Below are 20,075 nucleotides of genomic sequence, written 5' to 3'. Positions count from 1 at the left end.
GCCCCGCCCCCTGCCCTCCCGGAGAGCCGGGCCGGCGGTAGTTCGCGGCAAGATGGCGGCGTCCGTGGAGCGAATGTGCGGGGCCGCGCTGCGGAGGAGCAGGTAGGGGGGAGGGGCCGGCTGGGGCGGACGCTCTGGGAGGAGACAGGCTGGTGGGCGCCCGCCTCCCGCGGCAGGGCATGGGGGGCACGGAGAACCGTCCCAGCCTGTCCTCCGGCAGCCGGAGGCGGGTCCTTGCCTTCACTCCCCGGCCCCCTCCTCAGCTGTCACCTGGGAGACCCCAGCACTTATCGCTGTGGGGAGAGTGGAGACCGGCTCTGAACCCGCCCGCCCCTAAAGCTGCTGAGGATACAGGGGTGGGCACCTCTCCCCCCACACACACGTCCCTCAGCTAGGGTCAGGGAGGGCAGCGGGGCTGGGGCTGGGGTTGGGCACCCCCCCCTCCACACACACGTCCCTCAGCTAGGGTCAGGGAGGGCAGCGGGGCTGGGGCTGGGGTTGGGCACCCCCCCCTCCACACACACGTCCCTCAGCTAGGGTCAGGGAGGGCAGCGGGGCTGGGGTTTGGCACCCCCCCCCTCCACACACACGTCCCTCAGCTAGGGTCAGGGAGGGCAGAGGGGTTGGGGCTGGGCACCCCCCCCTCCACACACACGTCCCTCAGCTAGGGTCAGGGAGGGCAGCGGGGCTGGGGCTGGGGTTGGGCACCCCCCCCTCCACACACACAAACGTCCCTCAGCTAGGGTCAGGGAGGGCAGAGGGGTTGGGGCTGGGCACCCCCCCACACACACACAAACGTCCCTCAGCTAGGGTCAGGGGGGACTGGGGCTGGGCACCCCCCCCCACACACACATACACACATCCCTTAGCTAGGGTCAGGGAGGGCAGCGGGGCTGGGGCTGGGCACCCCCCCCCCACACACACATGTTCCTCAGCTAGGGTCAGGGAGGGCAGAAGGGATCTGAACTCAGCCTCCCTCGTTCATCTCCTTCCAAACAGACAGCCCCTCTCAGTTCGGGTACATTGGGAGTGAGAGTCTGAACACGTGTGTTCATTGCTATGCTTCAGGTTATCGAAGATAGACAGATACATAGGCTCTAGTTACTGAGGGCAAAGTGACAAGACTGATTTACTGACCAAAAAACCTTCCTTAACCTACAGTTAAGTTTGCCTCATTATGCCCTTCCAGACCAGAACATAGAGTTCAGCAAAACTCAAACTTGTAAAAATGAGGCAATTCAGAGTTTAGCAAAACCCCAACTCTGTTTTCTGGGATCTAGCAGTCACCCTTACATGGACTCCAGCTGCATTCCCTGTATGAATGGTGGAGGGATTATGTGGAGCAGCTTGGCAGCTCTGCTTTATTCTATGAGGCCATTTGGGGGGCTGTACCCCTCTAGGGTGTGTGTAAGCCCCTTTCCCTGAGCCTAGTGTATGTGATCCAAGGAAAGAGGTGCCTGTGTACCTTGAGAGATTCAGCACTGCCCTGCCTTGAGTAGCTTGTGTAATTGGCAGGGCACAGGAGTGTTCTTGTTATGGGGTGTCAGCAGTTAGATGGGAGATGAGTGTGGACTGTGGGTTTAATGGTGGACAAGTGAAAGCATAGTGTTAGATAGCATGTGCATAAGGCATGTGGTATGCTTCTTGTGGAGTAGGCTAGTTTGAGTGTGGGACAGCTATAGTTTGCTTTTGCACTATACTGAACAGGAGCTGAGTGCAAGTATGTGCTATGGATGTATCGGAGCATTACTCAAAGATGGTAGAGTTGCAGTTGTGTGCATATATACCTTAACTTTTCATTTCCTGGTTTTCAGAAGGTTGAGTTTTGCTGAATTCTGTGTTCTGCTAAGGTATGAGATACCAAAGGGCAACCGTAACTCTGAGTTAATGAAGCTTTCTGTTGGTGAATTTCCTAGGGGTTTTTTTTTTGTTTTTGTTTGTTTGTTTGTTTGTTTTTTAACAGAAAAATGTTGTTGTTAGGAGTTAGTGGTCATTGAGGCTGTTACCATGTAGATTTGCCATGAGATGCTGCTATGGCCAGCTAATGGTGATAATACCAAGCTCTTAACTCATAATTTTTTATCAGCATATTTCAAAGAACTTTGAGGAAGGAAATGTTGTTATCCCCATTTTACAAATGGGGGAAACGGAGACAGAGAGAGGTTAAAGTGACTTGGCTAAGTCATCCAGCAGACCAATAGCAGGGCCAGGAATAGAGCCCAGGATTTCTGAGTCCCAGTCCACAGTTCTCTTGACTGGATCACACGATTGCTATGTGATTCTTAAATGCCCCACGCCTTTCCTTTATATTTTGTTATAGTGGAATGAGGATAAATAGTCATACATTTAAATGTTTGAGTTTGTAGATATTAACAGGGTCACTTAGTGTATAAAAAGCAAGGTTTTTAGGGGCTGTCGTCAGAGTTTTTCCTTACCCCTCTGGGTCACACGATGGTAAGAAGGTGTCTCCTGGGCCTGAGTCTGTTGTAAGTGTTTTGGCCAGTATTTATAACTGTACTGTTGTGGGTTATAGAATATAGCAGTATATCCTTATATCTGTACTTTGGATGTAACGAACACCAAGTGGCCTTTGGGACTAATAAAGGAATGCTTATGTAACCACTAACTCGTAGTAAACCTTAAACTTATAAGGAAAATATTTTCCAACAAAGTGGCTACACTATGGCCAAATCTACATTGTAAATGTTGATTGACCTAGCTATGTTGCTCGGGTGTGTGAAAATTTGGCACCATGAGCACTGCAATGAGGTTGACCTAAGCCCCAAGGTAGGCGTGGCTAGGTCGACGGAAGAAGGGTTTTGTCAACCTAGGTATCACCTTTTGGAGAAGTTGATTGACTGCACTGGCGGAAAACCGCCTTCCATTGATGTAGGAGGCTACACTGCTCAACTATCACGGCACAGCTCCAACACAATATCTGTGGCACTGTAGTGTAGATATGGTCTATGGCACTATGGCTGTGCTGTTGCAGCACCTGTTGTATAGACATGGCCTCAGTTTACACACAATCAGTGTGGAACAAGAGAGAGCCTATTCTTGGGTGTCCTTTGGAGAATTTTAATAAAGGAGAGTGTGTCCTAAGTGTAAAGTCTATAAATATGTAGGACTCTGTCCTAAAGTCAGACAGTTATGAGACCTCCATCGATCAGACTGTGACATGCACATAAGGAAATGACAACTTACGCAATCAAATGACTGTAGATTGTGCAGTGCCTTGTAGTGCAGTAAGACACTTTTGAATTCAGTGTGTTGTCAAACTAGAAGAACACACAGATCTCAGAGAGAGAGCTGCTAAGACATATCACTCATGGCACCCACATTCACTGGATGAGTAGGTTGTACGAGCTTCTGCAAGAGCTCTGTCCATCTCAGCACTAGAACACTTCGCTTTCATTTTCTAATAACTTGGGCCTGTAGTCCCATCCAGTGGCAGCATATGGTGGGACCAAGCTTCAGGAACATGTTTATTCACTGACTTTGAACAGGCATATTTCTCCTGTTCCCCTTCTCAGATGTCTCCTCTTCAGATGCATAGTTGTGGAAAAGCTTAAACTGTAAGTTTTAAATGTGTAGTTCTTGAGAGAAGCTCCTCACGGTGCTGGCTTGTTAAGAGCTTCACTGTGTGTGTTCAGAGTGGCAGAGCCACTTGGCATCATGGTTCCAGAATTCACCAAGTGACAGGGAAAGAGATGCAGAATCTAAGCTCTAGATAGTCCATAGAGTGATTCTAAAAATAAAGGGACAAGATGTTTCACAAGACCCATAATAGACATGGACCCTCTAGCCTCTACATTTGAGTCTGCATCAAATGAGTTGTCACTGAAAGAAGTTCCCTTATGACAGCTGTTTACTGACCTGTTTGAGATGAAATGTTTCTGGGGCCAAATGGTCACACTACAGAGTCTACCAACGAAGTTGGCAAGAGGCCATTTGAATTGACCATGGTGACTGAACTCCTTTCTCCATTGTAAACATTCCCTCCAGATCAAAGTTGATGCATGTTGGCAAGTCTCCAGAGCCCATGTTCTCTCTCTGGCATGATACAAATAAACTCTTATTAACTTCTGGTAGGGGAAGAATTGGGCTCCAGGGCACTCATCCAGCTCCTCTCACCAACACTAATTCTCTGTTTTTAAAAAAAAAACAAGAGAGAGAGACAGAACTTTGCAAACAGGCTGTAGAAAATCTGGGCCCAGGCAGTATATAAAACAGAAAATGACATCAGAATTTAAAAAGTGAACTAACTGTAACGGAATATTGTAAAATCTTAACTGGAATAAATCTTGCCCCAAATAGCATTGCAAATAAGAACATGATATGAAGCAAATTGTATTCACAGTCACAAACATGGTAGAATTGGAACTTATATATATATATATATATATATATATATATATAATGTGTGTGTTTGTGATGAAGCCATTAATAAATTGTACTGGGAAGGATGGACCAGAGATCCACACACAATACCTCCCTCAAAGGGCGAATCTCTGTAGGAGGACTGATATTTTGAAAGGGGAAAAAAAATCAAGATAAACTGAATTAAACATTTAAATAACCCAAATCTTGTGAGAGAAGTTGGTGAAAAACAGTTAGAGTAGGCTAGGAGGTAATGGGTTCAGTAGGAATTTCATGATGATCTTTGAGATAATTAATTAATTTATTTGTGGGTCTGCTTCTGAATATACAGCTTATCTAGATGTATTTGTTTAATTATATACACTTACATGGTAAAATATGTACATATTTAGACACCTGTCTCTTTGTGTTATATATAGTGTGCTGACTGACTGTAGTTTCTCCTGGCGGAAGAACCTCTCTCTGAGGAAGACTCTGGTCATCTGGAAACAGCCACCTTTCAGAACCTTTTTCACTGGTATGTGAGGGATCTTTTTCTCCTATATTTTTTCAGTTGCAGGTGCTATCTCCAAATACAGCAGTTCAAAGCTGAAGTAATAGGTGATTACAAATAGGTAAGTCTTGTTGGGGGTACGATGGCCTAGTGAATAAAGCAAAAGACTGAGTCAAGAGACTGCATTCAGTTTCTGTCTGTACCATGAACTTACTGTGTAACCTTGCAAAAATCACTTCGCTCTATGTGCCTCTGTGTTCCTATCTGTAAAAAGAGAATATTTACCCATCTCATAGGAGTTTTGATAAGGCTTAATTCTTTGTCAAGTTCTTTGAAATCTTTGGCTAGAAGGTACTATAGCAACACAAAGTATTACATTAGTATGTGGAAGGAAGAAATATTAAATGAAGGCGAATTGGTAGTAATAGAATCTCTTTTTCCCTATTACTTTAAATAGGGATGTAATTGGTATATACATACTTGGAATATTGTGTGTATATTGCTCTTGGAATCAGTGCCTGTGTTTCCAGCCTATTTCCTATCATAAAACTGGCAAATCTCCACTTCTCACTGTAGAAACTGTCTGTGCTGAAGGTAGATAAAACTTTGATTGACCTCATATTGCCTAATACTAGGGAAGGAGAATTTTTAACTTAAGCAGCAAGAGTGTTTCAGACAAATAGTCTGGACCTCTATTGTAAGCTTCCCCAATCATGGGAAACAGCTTCCTTTTTGTTGACCCATATCTGCCATTACCTGTGGAGGAATAGATTGAAATGACAGCAATTCTAATATCTTGGGACCAACACGGCTACAACAGCACTGCAAACAGCTATTCAAGAGAGGTTTCTCCAGAACACTGCTCAACCTTGCTAAAGCAGGAAAAGCAGAATTGATCTCATTTTCAACCATGCAGGGGGATGTTTCCCCAGAAACTAGAAATACTTTTGTTGGGGTGGAGTTGAAGGTATTTTAGTTACCTGGAAATCTTGACTGCAGCATGTGGTTTTTCTTTTGAGTTGTTTTTTGCACTCTTTAGTCCCTATGATCCTCAAAGCTTTGCATCATAGCTGCCTTCCTTTCCATCTGAGGATGGTAGTCACAGTTACAGAGCTAGCTGCACTTCTTACCCCTCTCTGGCCTGTGAATGCAGCCAACTTAGGTCTTGGTTCTCTAACCCTTACCTCTCTCTGAGTGGAATCTTGTGATTCTCCCAATCTTAAACCGGGTCCTAGGGTATGATATTGTGCATCAGCCATGCTTACCCAAGCAGCTCTGGCTGGGTTCAGTACCTGCAATTCCTTTGTTTGGGAGCTTGTGACCAGTGGTGAATAGTGACCAACCAGACTTGTTAAACTGAAGTATTGTTTAATATTAACAGGAGGGACAAAGCATCACACAAGAGAGAGGATTTTAAAACAACAAAAGGTCTACACCCGTGTCCATGTTAGCTAGAGTCCTAGGCAGGCTTATTTATTCCAGACTCTGAACCTCTGAAAACTGAGTTCACCTTAGCTCTTCCTCTGTCCTTTGAGAGATTGCCTCTTTAAATCTAGACAAAGTTCTTTGTTCTGTCTGCTCACAGGCTTTGACTGGCTACCCCAAAACCAGGTTGGTGAGCTGTGGAAGGGGTCAAGCCAGAGCATGAAAGTGAATGGCTCTTGCATTGTCTCTTAAATGTTTGCTGGGAAGCGCATTTCAGGATCTACAGTCTCCCTAACAATACTGTTATTGAATTAAGTTATAACCATACAGTAGACATCACAATAATCAGGTCAACACATAATATTCATAACTTATCACAGGCAATTTCAAAATCATTTCAAGTATCAATTGCACTTCCTTTGGAACTCATTGATGGTACTTTTTAATCTACCAGCGATTATACTGTTGTTTAATGCAAGGAACTCCCTCTCTTTCCCCGGAGCTGTGTAGTTCACTGCAGTGCTTTTCATCTTGGTGAGAGGGAGGCTGGGCATAGCAGGATGGAGCACTAACCATAAAGCTATAGGAACCAGGTGTTCCAGATTTACCTCTTTTTCCAGTTGGGTTGTTTGAAGCACAAGGAAATTAAGATATGCAAATCAAACAACAAGCTAGTGTCTGAATCATTCTTATTACACAGTACCTTCCTAGCTCCTAAGCCTTTGCTCTAGAATACATTTCCTTTTAAATTACTAATACTGGGCCATTAAGTGTACTCTAGAAAATTTTTAAAGGGCTGGTATTGGCAATGTCCTGTTTCCGCAAATACTGAAGCTCAGAACTGCTATTCTTTTGATACCCGTTTTAGAACCAGTCAAAGTAATTGAGTCAGCATTTTGTAAGAGACTTGGAATGATGTTGGGTCATTAATGAGCAAGTCTCATCTTTCTATAGACTGGTTTCATGATTTGTTCTGACCTGCTTTGATAGCTAATTGCTTGTGAGTACCTGTGGCAAAAAGTCTGTGGCCCAAGAACCAAGCCAGATCTGTCTATCTTGCAGCTCTTGCTGGACAGAAATTGTGAAGATGAAGGAGTATGTATGGATGCAGACTGAGCTCTGTGTAATAGCATAATCGTAGATAATAAATCTGACAGTTAAAATGGCATGGTTTATCAATATGAAACCTTCTGAGAGGATAGTTCTGAGTTTTGCGCTGTGAAATGAATGATTTAGTATGGGGACATCAGGCTTAACATATCGTGAATAATATGAAGAAAAGCAGCAGAGCTTAGCAGATAGGTTAGCAGGCTAAAATCTGGGGGTGTTTTTGTTTTTGTTTTTGTTTTGTTTTGTTTTGTTTTAAAACATACCTCCCTCAAGACAGGACATAAATTGTGACCTTGAAGTCAAATTTCAGCCATGTGATAGCTATGAAACAAGTGGAAGGATTAAAGACAACATAAAGTTGCTTAGAACTCCACGTTATTTGTAGCCTGAACTACTCTGAACTTGGGAATCAGGGCAGGGCTAAGGGAGGGACTGTTGCCTTTCCAGAGCAATGTTGAAATCCAGCATAATTTTCCATGTAGCTGGAGCAAGGCTTAAGACGCAGTGGCATATACAGAATAATGTTTACCCTCATAGTTATGCTGGGCATGGCCCTCTCACTTTGAGGGCAAATATTACAGTTCATTTTCATATAACTGTTTATTTAAGAAGTTTGATAAATTCTTGCCATGTAAATATCAGAAACTAAATGATGATCATTATAACTGTGAGCTTTTTTATTGTGTTTAGACAAACATCAAGGAGTAATATAATCAAATCTCTCATTAACAAGGTGTCACCATATTACAGAGTGAGCCTCTTAGCACCATCCAAGATGTGTTGTTTCTGGTGATTTTATTAAATTCAGTGAGACTACTGACTCTACTCCTATTTATCAAACCAGGCAAGTATCAAACATTAATATTTAAAAATATTGGACAGGTGTGCTGGTTTTTCTGCAGGTGAATGTACATGAGAAAAATATAAGAATGGCCATACTGGGTCAGACCAATAGTCCATCTAGCCCAGTGTTCTTCATTGCAAGGCCCGCGAGCCAGTGGCGGCTCCCATTGACCCTAAGTGCAGCTCCCTAAATTCCCTCTAAGCTGCGTGGCCGCGCAGCAGGCTACAAATAGCTACGCAGCAGCTCTAAAGGGCTATGCAGTAGGGACCTGGAGAGGAGAGGGGTAGGAGTGGGCGGGAACTGTGGAGGGGAGCAAGTTGAGCCTTGCAGGACTACTGTGGGCCTCTCCCTCGGCCCCGGAACTCCTGTGCTGCCTGTTGGCCTGGGGGGGAGAGGGCCTTTTCCCCCAGAGCTCCCATGCTGCCTGCCAGCAGAGGGAAGAAAGAGCCCCTTCCCCAGAGCTAGCTGCTGCCGGCAGGGAGAGGGCTGGGGGGAGTTCTCTGGCCCCAGCCCCAAGGCAGCCTGCCTGCACCCTAAACTCCTCATCCCCGGCCCGACCCCAGAGCCCGCACCCCCAGCTGGAGCCCGCACCCCACCCTCTGCCCTACCCTGGACCACTTCTCACGCTCCGAACCCCTCAGCCCCACCTCATGTGGCTCTCACATTGAAGGTTTTTTTCCAAAGTGGCCCACACTTCAAAAATAGTGAAGAGTACTGATCTAGCCTCTTGTCCTATCTTCTGACAGAGGCCAATGCCAGATGCTTCAGAGGGAGTGAACAGAACAGGGCAATTTATTGGGTGATTCATCCTGTCGTCCAGTCCCAGCAACTGGCAGTCAGAGGCTTAGGGACAACCGGAGCATGAGGTTGCGTCTCCGACCAGCTTGGCTAATAGCCATTGATGGACCCATCTTCTGTGAACTTATCGCATTCTTTTTTTGAACCTAGTTATAGTTTTGGCCTTCACAGTGTCCCCTGGCAATGAATGCCACAGGCAGTGTGTGTGTTGTGTGAAGAAATACTTTTTTTGTTTTGTCCAAGGATTGAATAAATAGCAACCAGATATCTAAATATCTATTTGTCTTCTGTCTACTTTGTTGGGTATGTAATTGCTGCCTTAATTTCATGATAACTACCACCTGCCATATTTTTTTCTTTAGTTTTGGACGCTTTCTGTTTTTTCCAGTGAGAGGTTATCAGTAGTCTAGCAGTTACTAGCAGATGGAAGATTAATTCTTTTCTTTGAGTGTGATCAGGTCTACAAGGAAGCCACAGGAGGATTACAAAAAGATCATTTGGTAATAAGTATCCAACAACTTATTATTTGTAACCCAGTATTACATTCCAGTGCCCTCTAATTATTGGACTTATCCACCATATATACATAAAATCTTTCTACCACAATTTCTCCAACATTTCTCCTCGTTTAGTCTATACATATATTTTTAACCTGACTGGTACCTCAAGTACCTCTGAAACAGTATCTTAAAGAAATTTTGTTTTAGTTTGCTAAAGACTGAGGTTGCAGGTCCTCTTTTCCAGATCAAACCCCTTTCCTCTAGGGTAGTTTGTCTATCTAGGTCCTTTTCCCAGCATGTCATATATGGACTTTTTTTGTTAGGAAGGCTGTCTGCGAAGATTTATATAAATTAGATTTTTGAGGAGGGCTTCCTAATCATCCAGAAGCCATTGCTTCTATTAAAATTAGCTTTCTATATAAAACAACTTTGCTAGAAAGTTGAGAAACAATACCTAATTTGAAGGTACTGGTACCATAGGAGAGTGGGCCAGTTAAAGTTAATTTTGATTTCTAAAGAAGTTTTAAAAAATTCTTTGGTGAACAGCTGGTCAACCATGCATGTTTTTGATGTCTCTCCCAATTTTTAAAATTCTCTGGCTCATGGGTTGAGTTAAAATATGGATTATTTGCAGTGAGCATCACTGGCAATGGAAAAGAATTTATTTTATCTCTAGTTCTATCCCAAACCCATAGGATAGCCTTTGCTAAAGGATGTGTATGCATTTCTGAATGGTGCGATTCTTTTAAATGAATCCACAGTAACCTATTAATATTTACACAGCTACAATTTTCTTGTTCAATAAAATCCCAGTGTTTGGGATTTGAGCACCCCCAATCCACTGTTGCTCTGTACAGTTCACTTTTGGTGTGTGTGTTGTGTGTGTGGTGATCGAGGAGGAAGTGTTGCAGCAGGGTCTTATGTCCTGCCCTGTGTCCAGAGAAGGAAAATTCCACTTATCCTTGTTTGCTGACCCCAATTAAGATGTTAGAAGGGGGTCTGAAACAACTTATGAGTTTGATCTTGTCCTTACAGAGTTCTAACATTAATATGAAGACCTAACCTTATTCAGATGCTGTTTCCTCTTGTTTAAATCTGCCTAGACACAAGCTTTCCTTAGCTCCTTGCTCAGCTCACTGCTGAGCTCCTGTCACTCTGAATATCTTTAGGGAACAGGGTGTTCAGCTGAAGTCACTGGGCAGTATCAGCTGTACTGAATGTGGCACCATTGCAGAAATTAGTTACTTATTCTGGCAATCTTGTCACCTTGGAGTTTGAAAACCTATTTTGTCCTTTACGAGGAGATGGAGGTTCATCCAGAAAAAATAACTTGACTTAGGCACAGCATGTTGCACTGCCATTCCAAAGATCGGCACTCGTGCTGGGGAGCGTGGAAAAGATAAAACTTCCAGTCACTCTTGAGCAAGTGGAATTCAAGGTACTAAATTTTTACCCATGAAGCTCTAAATGGTTTGGGATCTGGTTACCTGGGAGAATTTCCTCCTCATGCCATACTGTCACAGCTGAAATCAGGAGAGACTCTTGAGCTGGAGTCCCTGGATATAAATAGGAGGGAGCTCTTCTCTGAGAGGTGCTTTGACTTTGGAACTTGCTACCCTTTTATTTCACCAGAGCCTAGATTTGTTCACTTCTGAGCACACTGCAAAGTCTGTCCTTTTTATTTTTTTTTCCCTTTGATTTTAGGGGAGGTGGGCAGCTGAGTGTTAGAGGGCTTCGATGGATATCTTTTTGTGTATGGGAAGTTGTTCATATTTATTTACTAAGGCAGGTGACCAGAGCACAGGATGGGTGGCTATAGATATTTTTATAAATTTAAAGAGATAAATAAATGAGACTTTCCCCCCAAACATGTAACAATTTTAAATTTTCCCCATCCTTTACTGAATATCTTCCTCTTGATGTAAATTTTTTTCTTGGAGCTTCATAACCTTTTTGCCACATGCTTTATTTTTTCCCATAGCATGAGTATCCCAAAGTGAAGATTTAATCTATTTTCTCTTAAGTACATTATACGTAAGGCTAAGATTTTGTCATGGATATTTTTAGTAAAAGTCACAGACAGGTCATGGGCAATAAAGAAAAATTAACAGAAGCTCGTGATGTGTCCCTGACTTTTACTAAAAATATCTGTGACAAAATGGGAAGCTGTGGGGGCCCAGCTGGGAGCTCTGGGGCCCCTCTCCACCCATGGGGGCTCAGAGTTTCAGGGTCTCCTCTGCCCATCACTGGGAGCTGTGGGTTCCCGCCACCCCCGGAGGCAAGGAACCCCCTGCCACCCACGGCGGCCGGCAGCAATGGACTACCCCCTGCCAGCAGTGGCCAAGGAGCTTGGGGGCCGTAGCTCCCAGCCACTGCAGGCAGCGGCAGGGCCCTTCAGCTCCCAGCCTCGGTGGGCTGAAGTCACAGATTCCGTGACCTTCGTGACAAAGTTGTAGCCTTAATTATACGTAAAGATTTTAAGGCACGTTGATCAGTGTACACTTTAAGTTTACATGCATAAAAATGAAATTAAGTAAACAAGACTTCAGTGAGGCAAAAACTTGATAAGTTTCCTTTTTTAGTATAAGCACTGGAGGTTAGTTGAGCATCCAGGCACAAAAATGATGCATACTAGGCTAGTTGTTTTTTGCTCATGGTTAAAACTTCACAGATTTTGATAAACCATCTGACCATTGTGTTGCCACATTGCTAGAAAGGGATTTGGTACTTTTTAGATACCTAACGATTCAATATATTCGTCTCTTAAATAATGTACTAGTTTGTAGGTGATCCCTAACCTCAAGGCCCAATGCTATTTGTTGACTTCAGTGGGAGCAGGAGCAGGCCCTTTGTGTTTTGATTCTAGTTCATCCACTCTTCAAAGGAATGCTATGGACATGATACCCAGTTCTTTGGCAAATGGATTCTGAGACCTTGTTTCTTGGGCAGTGCTTCCTTACTCCCCACTGAATCTAGTTTGTCCACACCCAGATAGATTTTTTCCTTTGGTAGTTCTTTCTGAAACAAAGTGATTCTTATTCACTAGTGCTGCCTCTTTGATGTGGTACATTATTGAGAAATCTCAGCTTGGCTGCAGTATGAATGTCAGAATTATCAACACATTTTAAAATACCCAATTAGCTTGTTAGACCTGGGTTTTTAAATTTTTTTGTTATAAAGATTTTGAGAGGAGAAAACTTTCTGCTGTCACTTTCCCTCATTTGTTTTGTGCTGCTATTGTAATGTACTGGTATTAGCATTCATTATTATTGCTCTCTCATTGTTACTCTGTAACAATGCAGCATAGAAGTATCCTCCTTGTCAGAAAATGGAAACATTTCAATGTGTAAGGCTTGTTTCTTGTGCAAGAGGAGCTTGCCAATTAACAATTAGCGACATTAGTGGTTCTCAACCTTTTCCATACTGTGACCCAATGCTACAAGAGAAAAAAGTTTCAGGGACACCCCTCCTCCCCTGCCTGCATCTAACCATAGGGTTTCAGGATTCCCCTTACCATATAGCCATAATGAAAGGTATGGTGGTTGGGACCTCTATGGTGAGAACAACAAAGCTATATTACACTGTAATTGTATATAATGCCTTGTTTCTGTCTCCAGCAGCTGATTATTCACTGTAAAAACTTCTAATATTTAACCATGGTGAAGTAGCACCTCTTTGAGGGACCCCATATATAAAGACAGAAAATAAATCTAAAATACTGTGATGTGGAGCTGTTTGTTCCTTGCCCAATCTTGGGCAATGTACCATCTTAACATGAATCCTGATGATCCAGCCTAGATCAGTGACTGATCCTCATGTATGAGGTTAGGTGTTCTTACTTCCTAGTCATTGATCTCTAGGACCATGTGCCCAGCTGACAAGGGAGAAAAAAGATACAGACTATTTGAAGAAGGGAAGGCAAATGTAGAAAAAAAGATAGTTGGAAACCATAAAAGAAACCCAGGGGGCTATATAAATGGAAGCTATGAAAAATAGATGATGTGAAGAGCAGACAGATTACAGGAAAGGTAGAGTAGAGGAAATGAATACAAAGCCAAAGACAGAGATAGGGAATCAGAAAAGCAAATGAAGCATAGGCAAACTGTGTTGCAGGGGGACAGCAGGAGGAGTAATTACTCCTGGGGGAATTCTGTGCCACTGTGCATGCACAGAATTAATGTTCCCCGCAGATTTCTTTGCTTCCCCACAGAAAAATGACTTTCTGACAGGGAAGCAAAGGGAAGCCACAAGAGTGGTCATACGACCCCCCCCCAGCAGTATGTTTCAGGTGCCCAGGGCAGCCAGCGGAGAGGTAAATCACTGTGGGGAAGGGGTGGGACTGAGGAAGACCCGGCTGGTGGCTCCAAACCTGCGCCAGACTCAACTGCTAGTCGTGGCTGGGCTGGGGAGGACCCACCCCCATATTTCTCCCCCGGTTGTAGTTCTGCAAACTCTCTCCCCACGCTTCGTGCACTCATCTCTCCTCAGCTGTGGGGCTGGGGGGATCACTGTACAGGGAGCTGCATCCCCATCCAGACCCCCATGCATCCAGACCCCTTCATACTCAACCCATCCCCCCCACACCCTGAGCCCCACTCCCCTTGCACCTGGACCACCCCGACAAGTCACCTGGATTTCCATTCCACTGAGCCCTACTCCCTCAGCATCTGGAACCCCCCTTCTAAGCCCCCCACACCCAGACCCCCCTACCAAGCTCTATCACTCCCCCTCCTCCCCCCCGCTGAGCCTAAACCACCTTCACCTAGACCCCCCGGCACAGTTCCATTACTATTGCACCAGAATCCCCCAACAAGCCCCTGTGCATCCAATCCCCCCTGCACCCAGGTCCCCCACTGAGCCACGTGCACCCAGATTGCCCGCCCCTCACAACCCACACCTAGATTCCCCCACACTAAGCTCTTCCACACTTGGATCCTGCCTTGCTGAACCTGGCATGGAGGGGCAGGGCCCTGGGATGTTTCTGGGGCAGGCCTGGTCCTTGCGCTGTATCAAGGTTGGGTTCAGCCTCACCACTGAGTCCATGTCCTGGGGCGGGAGCAGCACAGTGATCTCCCACCTCTGTGCAGCCAGTGCCATGCTCCCCAATGGAGTCTCCACATTTATTTGACAAATAAAATTTGCAGAATTTTAAAAACTTGTATGCAGAATTTTTAATTTTTTGGCACAGAATGCCCTCAGGAGTAATTACAGTAATGCATATATCAAATGGATGGAGAAATAGAGGAGAAAGATTGGAAAGAGTATTTAAATGTGGAGTAACATAAGAGCACATTTAAAAAAACACACAAAAAAACCCCATCCATAGCCGTTGCAGTTTGTTAAATGCTTCCATCCTGCACACACTGGGAACAGCATATTGAACAACTATGTTTCTTATTAGTGGTGAGTATCCCTGTCTGTCACAAGGGAGACTGGGGTTCAATTCACCAATGGGGAGGCTGCCCTTGGAGGTCAGATTAGATTATCTAAGGATCCCTTTTGTTCTAAAGTCTATGAAATTACAGCCTTACTTAAATGTATTTGATGCTAGCTACAAGGTTCCAATGCAGCTTCCCTGAGTAGTGTTGACAGGATTGTATCACTGAGAACTGTACTAACCAAATGGTATTATAGATCCCCACTTCCTAGTGGGAGGGGTATAATACAGTTTGATGCCATCCCTGCCTGCTTGGGACGGAAACTGTGTAAGCAGTAACCATATTTAAATATTTTTATAGTTAGAACTACTTCTACTTCTGCTGTGGAAAGAGCCTTCATCTTTACATTTCACTAGAATTCAAGTATACTTCCCATCTAAGATGTTTTTTTGAAATGGGGTCAGGTGACATTCACCACTCCACTGAATATTTAAAATCCAGGGAGGAGTTCTGGATATGATCTTCTGGTTTTGGTCAGTATCATGCCAGCGTCAGCCTTCAGCTAATTTCTTGTGATTTGTCTGTTTAAAGTAAAAATCCGGGTTTGTACTGGAAATATTGTCAGCTCCTTTCCTCGTGCATCATGGGTGCTGTTTTCATCAGGCCCCAGCCAAACAATCTGAGAAAACAAGATTTTCATGATTTCCAGAGTGTCTTTTGATATGGAGGCTGGGGATCAGCGATGCATTAAATCACAAGTTATGCTTTCAGGAAGTGGCTGCTGGTGGCACAGGTCAGCAGTGACCCATCTTTATGTATGTGGATCCTCAGTAACAGGACCTTGTACGCATTTCGTGTGTCAGTGGAACATGACAGCATGCATACACAGTGACACACAGTCCTCTCTAACATTCTCAGCATCTGATCTGACCTTCCTCCCTTATAACTTCGTCTTTACCCTTTGGCTGTCCTGTTTCCTAAAGATCTGCCTCTTCTTGTTAGACAGGAGAAAGCTTCACACTGCACCGGTAGTGCGAACATTCCGACTGCGCCCTTTCCACTTTCTGGTGGCCACAGGTGGGGGATATGCAGGATACAGACAATATGAAAAGTACAAGGAGGAGCAGCTGGAGAAAATGGGCATTGAGATACCGATCAAGCTTGCAAGCAAATGGGAGGTAAGATATTTGTGATGGGTTTGTACCACATGCCACATTTTGCTACAAACTTTTCTGCTGCCTTTCAACAAGGGAAAAATTGGATTGTGTTCTGTTACCAGAACCGACAGAAGACATAAAGCATTTTTCCTCACCTCCCAGTCCTGCTTGCTAAAGCCAATGTAATGACATGTTAAGAACTGTAGGTGTCTCTCATTTCTTAGTACAGCCAACACATTTCCTCTACCAATTGCTGTAACAGATGCAGCTTGGATAGTTTAAGTCCGTTTCTTTTTCACTTGTATCTTAGTGATAGAATTAAAAGATGATTGGCTGGCATAGAGCATAAGGCGTGGGGTTTGCAGCAATTCTAAAGGAACTTCAGTTCTTGTGCTCAGTAGAAGAAATGTTCTCATGTCCCAGCCTTGGAGTACTCTTATAATGCTAGTGAGTTGTAGCATATCTGAAGATTTAATGCACTTTCAAAATTTGCTAACTGTTGTGTATTGAAATGGAAATCTAGCATAAAAGCCATCCAAAGCCATCCACAACTAATTTTTTTATTAAAACAGGAAATACAAACAGTATATATGATACAGAATAAAGATACAGACTGGCATTCTGCAGTTACATATATGAGCATTGAAAAACATTTTGTGATGAGTTTATTATCCTAGTTGATGATAGGTGTCTCCAGCGCACGTGAAGGAGATTGCTCTGTCTAACCCCTAAACATAGGAGTGGGATTCAGGAATTATTGGTAGTATTCTCACTTCTGCCACTGAGTTGCAGCATGATCTTTTGCAAGTCACATAATCTCTCTATGCATTCATTTCTTCCACTGTGAAAGTGTGAGTAATTCTTGTTTACCTCACAAGAAAGTTGAGGCTGAATTAATATTTGTGAAAAGCTTTGAGATCCTTGGATAGGGAATGTACCATGCAAATGTGACTACTATTCAGAATTAGTATGAAGGCAATTCTTATCTAGATCCCTTGTGAACACCTTCTGAGAACTTTCTCGCAGAACAATATCACCTTAATCTCTAATGATTCTAGCTCATGAGCACCATTAAAGAGAGCTTGTCCCTTCAAAGGTGGTTCCTTCTCTACTCTAGTGATTGTAGATCTTTAGTATTGTCACTTTGTCTTTATAAGTTGTAATGAAACTGAAGTATGAATATCAGGTGCATGGATGTGTTCTGTAGTAACCTAAATGACCCATTTTTAGCAAAAAACAGAAAAATTACACAACCCCATATAACTGTCATATCATGTACAGAACATTAAATACATTATAGAGTTCCACATTGACCAGACAGTTTATTATGTATATGTTAGGTTTGTTTTGTTGCAAAACATACAGGCAGCTAGTTACAAACTACTTTATTTGCCCCACTCTGTTTTTGAGTAAATTTGTCATTTCTGAAAATGAGGGACTGATGCCAGTGCAGAACATGCTCCTCTGCCTCAAGCTGACCTGTAGCATCCTTCTGTTCCTCTTCCATTTCTGAGTGCTTAGCCAGTTGGTGTAGTTTTGTGTTTTGGGCATATGTATATTAGGGACTAGACTGGAATCCCTAAACTGACTTTTACTTGGGACCCAAATTGGATTTGATCCTAAGAGTCCAGATGTGAACAGTTTGTACTGTAACAGTTTGTGAGGGATTTATTTGCAATCTATCCTCGAGGCTTTCCTTTCCCAAACTGCTTGAACTTATTTAGAATAGGGCTAGTAAAAGATTGTGTGGCTTTATGTACCATAAATTTGGACTTGTAAATTTCCGGGAAGTAGTCGTATTTAAAAGGACACTAAAGTATTTTTCATAGTTAAAAATTTTTTTTCATTGTTGAGAAACCCATTGGAAGTGTGAAATTGAAATATTTCCTTACCAAACTGTTTTTATTCCATTGTGTTAATACTCTGACTTGTGTTTTTTTTTGGCGTTGCTTTTAAGTTCTGAGGTACAGGCATAGATGTAGCTTTAGACAAGACTGGTACTGAAGGATTTATTTGTGTAGGGAGGAATTGCATAAAGAATTTCAAATGTGTAAGCAGGATTCCAGGTGAGCAGGTACGCACACAGCACACTGACAGGTTTTCCCACTTGCTTTCAGATACTTACTTTGTTGGCTTACTCTCCATTGTATGTTTTCATGGAGTGGGGAAGGGAAGGCTGCCAAATGGGAAATACCTGGAAAAGGGAGAAACAATTTTCAGATTTCAAAGAGGGTGTTACAAACAACGAAGGGTTGAAACAAAATAATAGCTATATTGTGCCTTTCCCTGGAAACTGGAGCATCTATTTTTGTTGACTTGTGTTTTTGCATTATTTCCCTTCTGCATTTTTTGGCATCCCTGGAAGCAAACTTGGCAAGGGAGAGAGGAGGGTTATCTCCTTGTTTATAAGGCCAGGGGATGAGCCTGGGGACAGCTTAGAGGGAGAGAGGCATTTGAAATGCTGCAGTACTGGCAAAACGCTTATTATTTGTGCTAGGTTCTGTGAAAACCTGCAGGTAGATATGGTCCCTTGTGAAAGAGCTTTGTTTTTCATTCTGTTTAGCAAAGTGTATATATTCATGCACAATCAGAAATAAATTAAAAAATAAGCAATAACTTGTGCCTCAATAATTATTCCTACTTGAATTATTTTAGTATGTAACCATATATAATGTGTCAATATTGATTCATCTTGATCAGCAAAAAAGTAGAGTTGGAATATAAAAAAATGAAACTGGGTAGAAGCAATTTCTTCTCTCTGCCTCAAGTATATTTTGAAAACTTTCATACAGGATGTATCATTAATATTTGTCACTAAACAAAGGCTTAAATATGGTCTTCAAGGGTTTGTCGTCTTCTCGTGATTATCCTTCATCAAAGCATTAAATCAGTCCTGAATGGAAGAGCTGTATGCCACATGTAGTTTCTTTAAAGCTGAAATTTTATGTATCTCATTTGTGTTTTTCACCACTGATGCTGCACATCATTGAAACTAGGACAGTCATTTTCAGTGACTGGTTCTCATGCATTAGCACAGCACTGGTTTGTTCGAGGATATCGCTGCAGTAAAGTGAATATGCTATTTTTCAGTGAATTTTTAAAATCATGAAAATATTCCTATTTATATTAGTTTACAAAATCTTTGTGAGGGAGAGGAAGGACTAAAACAATATTTAACTTAATTTAGGCCCATTGTGCCTTAAATTTTTAATGTATTGCTTCCATTTATGACAGGAAAACAGAGAACACTTGGTTTCTGGCGTGGACCTTTCTTCATAACTTTCCTGGAGACATTATGTGGCTTATAGCTTGAACTGATTAACTTATTAGTATGTCTCTTCTGTGATTACTAAAGGGTGTGATTAGCTTTCGTTTAATTAGATGAGGCAAAGCAGAGAGCTCTGAACGAAAGAGGTAGATATTTATCATACAGGTGGAAGAAGGAATTTGAGGCAGTAAGCGCAAATCTATCAGAGAACGTTTTCTGGCCAAGGCCTCTGTGTGCCTAGTATCCTGGATATATAGTATCCAGGAGTAATTCCACTCACTTCCTTCTCTGATGATACTGTGGCATTGTTGATATACAGATAGCATAATTTACACAAGGAAACCTTGGCCAAAGAGTGAGTTTGGATAAACAGTGTGACAAGATGAGTGTTTAAATAGAGGGGAATTCCTTACTGCTGTCCTTTATTTGCTTCCACAGTTCTTATCTCATTTGTTTTGCAATTCTATTTTTTGTGTAATGGTGGCATAGTAAGAGTGGCAAAAACCAAGTAAAGATACAGCTTTAGAGAACCCAGTGAACCTTAGGAGGTGGCACTAGTTTATAGTGACATCTGATATTGTATGCCGCAAATAACAGGGTGAAAACCAGCTCTTCTGGAGGGGAAGCTTAATACCACAGGCCAAGACTTTAAAAAATAGAAGCCTAAAGTTAGGTCCCTAAATTCATGTTTAGGAATCTGTTGGGTGCTCACCACTTTTGCA

General features: G+C 42.9%; 1 protein-coding gene across 3 annotated transcripts in view; it reads left to right on the top strand.

Moving 5' to 3' along the window:
• Positions 1–20,075, top strand: part of PISD (phosphatidylserine decarboxylase) — a 44,106-nt gene continuing 24,031 nt past the window's right edge. The window contains exons 1-5 of one of the 3 annotated variants that reach the window (XM_073313095.1): positions 10–102; positions 3,534–3,575; positions 4,800–4,897; positions 8,142–8,252; positions 15,931–16,106. In XM_073313095.1, coding sequence (XP_073169196.1) covers positions 53–102; positions 3,534–3,575; positions 4,800–4,897; positions 8,142–8,252; positions 15,931–16,106 — 477 coding nt within the window. In that variant the 5' untranslated portion in view covers positions 10–52. Of the gene's footprint in view, positions 103–738; positions 2,487–3,533; positions 3,576–4,799; positions 4,898–8,141; positions 8,253–15,930; positions 16,107–20,075 lie in introns of those variants that run through there. The other 2 variants (XM_073313096.1, XM_073313097.2) reach the window with 2 other exon arrangements.

This window comes from Lepidochelys kempii, chromosome 15 (assembly GCF_965140285.1).
Source record: "Lepidochelys kempii isolate rLepKem1 chromosome 15, rLepKem1.hap1, whole genome shotgun sequence".
Taxonomy (NCBI): Eukaryota; Metazoa; Chordata; order Testudines; family Cheloniidae; genus Lepidochelys; species Lepidochelys kempii.
The sequence above is the reverse complement of the archived record's forward strand: the minus strand, read 5'-3'. Positions and strand labels throughout refer to the sequence as shown.